Raw genomic sequence first — 6,480 nt, 5'->3', positions numbered from 1 at the left:
ACACAATCCATAACAAATCTAAAAATACTTTGCATGCTCGTTGCAAACTTTTGTTTCAAGTTACACTCTCTCATTTTGGACAAAAATAATTGTAACTATAAAACGGCCATGTTGCAAAACACCTTCATTTACAGTTTTGGTGACAATTCTGAACAATAATTTGAGAGAAAAAGGACCCGTTCTCAATGCAAATACCACGCGTTACATTACCTACTGATTAACAGGATGTACTGCAATTAGTGAGCAGTGACAGATAAACTTATGTTTACAAGATCACCCAGAGCTACAGGGACAATATCTGTAGCTTTGATATATGTTTGTGAGTTTTAAATGTTTACACTACAATATTAGGGTGGCTCTAATATACTTTCAGGAGGACCAGAGGAAATTGGCTGAAGCAAAATCACTGTAGGCTGCTCTTTGATGGCAAATTTTGTCAAAACTTGCAATTTCTCCCCACCTTAGCTAATGCAATTTTCCCGATTATTCACCAGCCACAATTTTTTGTAAAGTGGTCCTGATCCCCCTCCCCTCCCTCCCCCAGATATAAGCAGGTCCACTGTTTATACAATTATAAGATCATACATTTTAAAAAAATATCAAAAGATATAGCTATCCCACAGTGATCTAAAGATCATTTCTGAAAGCATATGTAAACTCCATGAAATGTAAACTCCATACACCTTGTGCGCCCCCCCCTCCCCTCCCTCCCAAGTGTTATCTAGCTTGGAATGATCACAGAAAAAATGCTGTGTATGTGTTACTGTCTCAGGTTGGTAACTGGACGTTGTGTATGGCAGCGTCTTTATTAAAAATGTGAGTTTAAATTTGTCTGATTGAGAAATTACACCCAGAAAAAAGCTGACAATTTTCTCTACTATGATGGCAATTGTAGTTGTCCAGTTTACACGGTCAAACCACCTCAGAGGAAAACGGGAAGATAAGACCAAAGTCCAGTTCTGATAGGATTGAAGAGTACAATATTCAGGAACTGTTGTGATAGAACTTTAGAAATCTCAGCATTTATAATCAATATAGAGGATGTTTGGTGCCAGGGAGTCCATGGCACAGCAAAATGGACAAGATTGCAAATAATCTTTAACAATGTACAAATGGTCTCAAAGATTCAAAACTTTGTTTTTTCTAGTTATTGAAGAATATTGAGAATTGAAATTATACACGGAAAATCTCATAAAAAATTCCAGAAAAAATATTATCAAAAGTTTCAAAAAAGTCATATATCTACCTATAATCAGAACATTACCTCTGAAAATACGAATATGATATTTTATTTGACTAACATATTTGTAACAATTGCTTCACAATATTTCCAGATTATGGAATGTTCGCTAGTTTTCCAATTAAAGATTATTTTTATACCACATTGTTTTTTGACAAAGAATTAGTACAAATATGAAATCCTGGATCAAAATATTATGCAACATTTTACTAAATAATGTTTAATGTTGATCTTTGTTATACAAATCTTGATTAGCTGTTGCCTATGCACTGTTACTGTGTTGTATCTTTGTTGCTATCATTGGGAAATAATTTACTTCCTATGTTGGGAGGGCAAAGGGGTCAAACGTCATATACATTTGGTGTTTAAGTCACTATAATCGTGACAAATTTCCCAACTATACAGATCAAATCTTAGAATATTGATCCAAAAACCACCACATTATAGTGAAATGTATTTCCCTGATTTTTAAATAAAATTGCTGACCTTCAGAACATGCTAAAGCAGAATATTTTCAGATGATACATATATCTGAAAATTACCAATTAAACTGACAAAAATTGGGCGGCAGCAAATATAACCGTGCCATTCAACAGGGAGGTCTTAAAACTTATCATGGAAGATGTAGGTCATGCTAATTATTGCTTTGAATTGTGGCGTATACATTGTCAAGGGTATAGCTGAATAATTTCAGCTTGGGAAGCTAATATTTTCTTTCCAATGTTGAAATAGCTGTTAAAGTTCTGATTCAAAAGAGTGTCAGAAAATGGTTGACTAGGTCTTTCGTCTGTTCTACACAGTGTCATACTGACGTAAGAATGTCTTATAGAAGGGTGCTGTTCATCGTAATCCAGAGAAATGATAACTTGCCACGTGTAAATAATAATAATTAATAATACAAACAACAAAATTCCCCCATGGCTGACCTGTCCATCAAAATTTTTATCTTGTGAAAAAAGTGACTCTAACCCAGAGGGAAAAGACATTACAAGTTGAACAGAACAGGATATGAGAATTGAGTTACACTGCGATGATATTTCTAATTATAACTGCATTGTCACCAGTGTATGGATATTGGTACAACGGATATGGAATAAAGATCAGCTCTTTACACCAGACATGAGTGCATATTTTGGCTTGCCGTAAAATATACTTTTGATTTTTTTATCTGTTGCCACTATTCTTATTCAAGGTATCTAGGGCAAGTGACCTCATTCAATTAAGGTGATACCCTGGATATGTCTTTAGTTAGGTAGACGTAGAAACGCTGACATTTTCAGAGTTCCCAGCACTGCAGCTTTGCAGAATTCACTGATGCAAAAACAAAATACAATCCAAATTGATTTGAAAAAGAATGTCAAAAACAAAAATCTCACAATCTGAATCAACATCACATAATTAAGAGCAATGGCGTGTTGAATTCTACCATTTTCTGCAAATTGGAAATCAAGAAATCCAAATGTACTGAATGCCGCAATGATTTTTGACGGCAATTCGCTAACTAGTACACATACTAGACAACTTGCTAATATCCTTTTGACAATGTAAAGCATACACTCATTCATATTCTGAACACTATTTAGCAGTCTACCTCACTCTTTGAAATTGTACTTTATCCTCTCTCTTACTTGTTTTTTTTGCCCGTACTTTTTTGCAACAATAACAAAAATGCAAATATTCACAAAGCTGGACAAAACATCAAAAAGTATACCTGCATTTCTTTTTTTTCAAATAACAGCAAAAAAATGAATTGCTCACCAAAAATTTAAACCTCATCATGTCACTAATAAAGTTCACAGATCTGTACATTCACACAACCACATGAAAAAATGTTTTTCTTTTTCATATTTACAGCTTTCGTCCTAACTTTGAAAATACACTCACTTGATAGTCTACTATGCAAAAAATATTGACAAGTCTCACGCAAACTCGAGTATGTTTTTATCATAAGTGATTTTTCAGGTTTTTGTTGAACTATATTCTCCCTTTTCATGTCTGATATCTCTCAGTGTTTGTAAGTACAGTGGATGATGAGCTTCAACCCGGCTATGCCTGCATAGCTGTCTGAAACCGGTTTGAACTGGCTCTGTCCTTCTAAGTTTTGATTGGTGGTGTCAGTGTCTTTAATTTGCATGTGGTTCAGTCAACTGATTCAAGGGGAGTTGCAGAGGGCAGTTGAATCACGCTTAAAAGGTTGGAACCCACTCAGATTGGTTTCCGACACAACAAAAAAAATACTGATAGCATATTGAAATACTGAGACAGTCACAAAAGTCTTGAGATTTGTCAGGGAGAGCATACAGTTAATTGAAAGAAAAGATACCACAGGAAGTCTGTTAACTTACGATAGTAATGATTCTAAACAGGTGCTTAGTTCCACTATGTCGGCTGAAGGTGATATATCAGTATTAACTGAACCACACAGGTGTGGCTATGAATATACATTTCATCACAGCCACCGTTAAGATTGTTAATCTTTTTTTTAATCTGGTTGGAAATCAATTATTTTCTTGTGAAAATTTTATGGTTGCACCTGCTGTCATCAATAATACTACGACTTTGTCCTTTACATAGTATCCAAGTTTCCTCCAAAACCAGCAGCCTTCACCTTGGTCAACTTGGCATTGGTAGGACTTCTGTGCGTATCTCATATGAACGGATATACTGTGATTATCACTGCGTAAATACTCTTGACAGTTGCTTCACTTTTTTCGCAAAAATATTTCGAAGATACCGTTGATGTCGTTTCGCAGAGTGAGAACAACAGTGATATGCTGCCCTCTAGATGTTCTCCGGCTCTTTGTAGTTGGGTTCCGTGGAGACAAAGTAATCGTCAAGGTAACTGTGGAGGAATTCAAACGTTGGTCTTCTGCTCGGGTCCTTGTTCCAGCACTCCAGCAGAAGATCATAGAGGCTGTCCGGGCAGTTCTGGGGTTTGGGCATCCTGTAGCCACGTTCAACCTGCTCCAGAACTTCTCTGTTCATCATACCTGCAATGACAAGCGTTCTTTGTCGGTGAACACTGTTTCAATGGCATTACACTGCTTTGATGACTGGGATAAAAGTGAAGATTAGTGGCTAACATAAGGAGTTTTGCACAAATCAGTGGTAACCTAGGGAGTTGCTTGATATGCCAGGGATAGAGTACATATCTACAAGTCTTCAGGACACCCCAAACTCAATCTAAAATTTCTGATGATTTTCACTAGTGACGGCTATGCAGCTGAGATATGTCAGGTTTGCGACAAAAATGTTGGCAAAAAGCTAACTCACTTTATTTCTCATGCAAAATTGTATAAAGGAACAAACATAGATATAGAAGCTACATGTAGCCTATGGCATCATTTCTTGTGCATCATCTTGAGCTCAAAGAGGAGGGAAGTCACTTCTCATTTGAAGCTTTAATGTTCTGATGTGAACAAGAAGTGTGCAGACAGATATGCTGTTATAATGAATATCTGTGAAATGCATCACAAAGTACCGTGTGAACACATACTTATGAGTATCACAGATGGTATAGTACGAGGTGAAATTCTGGCTTGTGATGAATGCTGCTGAATTCCAATGATAGAAATATCAAAACTGTGACAGAAAAGAGTTGTTTTATTCAACCTTCTTTTCATTTTTTTACTGTCAGACACTGGGAAACAAGTAAGTTCACGGGCATGTTCAATACCTAGATTTCACTGTTCCTCTATAACTTCAGAATACATGAATCGCAAGACATCTGGCAGTTCATAAAACTAGAGTGCAGGAAGAAGAAAGTTGCAGTGATTACACTACACTGTCAGTATCGTTATCTTTCGACACACTGCGATTCAACGCTTGTGAAAATATTTTGGACTCTTTACCTGGGTAAGGCATTCTTCCATAGGTAATCAGCTCTGTCACCAGAACTCCAAATGACCAAATATCTGATTTGGTAGTAAATGATCCGTAGAGGGCTGCTTCGGGGGCCGTCCACTTTATTGGAAACTTTGCACCTTGAAGTAGAAAGGTAGGGAAAAGATAAAATACGCAGTGTAAACAAACTGCTGTATATATTTTCACATTTGGTAACACCCGCATTATGACCCAAAGTATGCAAATTTTGATCTGAGTAGCTCTCTCAAAATAGCTTCCCATAACTCTTTCTGTCTATTTGCTACGTGTTAAAAAAGTGAAGAAAACTGGATGAACAATGCATATAGCTAGTCTAAACTTACCTTACCTCTGTTGTACCAACTAAACCCATTTACAGATGGATAATAAATCATTGTCATGAACTTTCAACCTTATTCAACTGCCTGAATGCATCCATCCAAAACCGGTCTGAACTGGATCAAACCAGATAACACTTACCTTGCCTGGCAGTGTATTCATTGTCTTCTATCATTCTAGCTAGTCCAAAATCTGCAACTTTAACGATGTTGTTTTCGCCCACTAGACAATTTCTGGCAGCTAGATCCCTGTGTATGTAGTTTGATTTCTCAAGGTATGCCATGCCAGAGGCAATCTGTGTAGAGACAAGACGTCCATACCATTAATTGCCGGGGTGGTCGCTGCTCGTTATTTATCGGGAGTTGCTAGTGGAATTGTTACCAAGAATGTTGTACTCCAAGCCAGTGTGAATTGAAAGCATAACCTTTTGATCATAGTTGACTTTCACGGAATGATTCAATGATGAAACCACCTCCTCTATATCCACAAATCACTTAATTTCTATAAAAATAAAATAAAATTGAAGTTGTACCTGTGCTGCCATGTCTACTAAGTCCTTCAGTTTCAATCTCTTCCCGAGTCCTTCTCGTAAATAGTCCAACAAGCTTCCATGTAACATCAGCTCTTGGACAATGTAGATTGGCTCCTGTGGGTGTTGGTAAAGAAAAAGGAATTTCCAATATTGAACACTGGTGGCAGCATGTGCTACATGCAGCATGTATCAGTCCCTCTCTGGTAATTGAAGTGACTACAATAAAGGGCTGCAGATGTCAAGACACTTGGTGACTTGTGAAAGGGAAGTAAATTTTTCTATGTTCCCCTTATTTGAGCAACTAAGAATGGGCATGATACGGTAAATTTCTACAGGAATGAGAGGGTCTAACTTCTCTGTAGTGCTGTGTACATTGAGATAATGAAGGTCCACCATTGTCTATCCACCGAGCTGTTCTTTATTCGTGAGAAAACTTGCCTGTTGAATGGTTAACTCTTGGAAAATGCAGTAACAGAGACTACATGGATTCAAACTCTGCAGAGCTGCT

General features: G+C 37.1%; 1 protein-coding gene across 1 annotated transcript in view; it reads right to left on the bottom strand.

Moving 5' to 3' along the window:
• Positions 1–768: 768 nt before the first annotated feature.
• Positions 769–6,480, bottom strand: part of LOC139133123 (tyrosine-protein kinase Yes-like) — a 38,956-nt gene continuing 33,244 nt past the window's right edge. The window contains exons 9-12 of the mRNA XM_070699540.1: positions 5,973–6,086; positions 5,582–5,735; positions 5,092–5,223; positions 769–4,230 (exon numbers count right to left, since the gene is read on the bottom strand). Coding sequence (XP_070555641.1) covers positions 4,022–4,230; positions 5,092–5,223; positions 5,582–5,735; positions 5,973–6,086 — 609 coding nt within the window. The 3' untranslated portion in view covers positions 769–4,021. The remainder of the gene's footprint in view (positions 4,231–5,091; positions 5,224–5,581; positions 5,736–5,972; positions 6,087–6,480) is intronic.

The sequence above is a fragment of the Ptychodera flava genome, chromosome 5 (assembly GCF_041260155.1).
Source record: "Ptychodera flava strain L36383 chromosome 5, AS_Pfla_20210202, whole genome shotgun sequence".
NCBI classification, from domain to species: Eukaryota; Metazoa; Hemichordata; class Enteropneusta; family Ptychoderidae; genus Ptychodera; species Ptychodera flava.
Note: the sequence above shows the minus strand (reverse complement) of the source record. Positions and strands in the feature narration are given on the sequence as shown.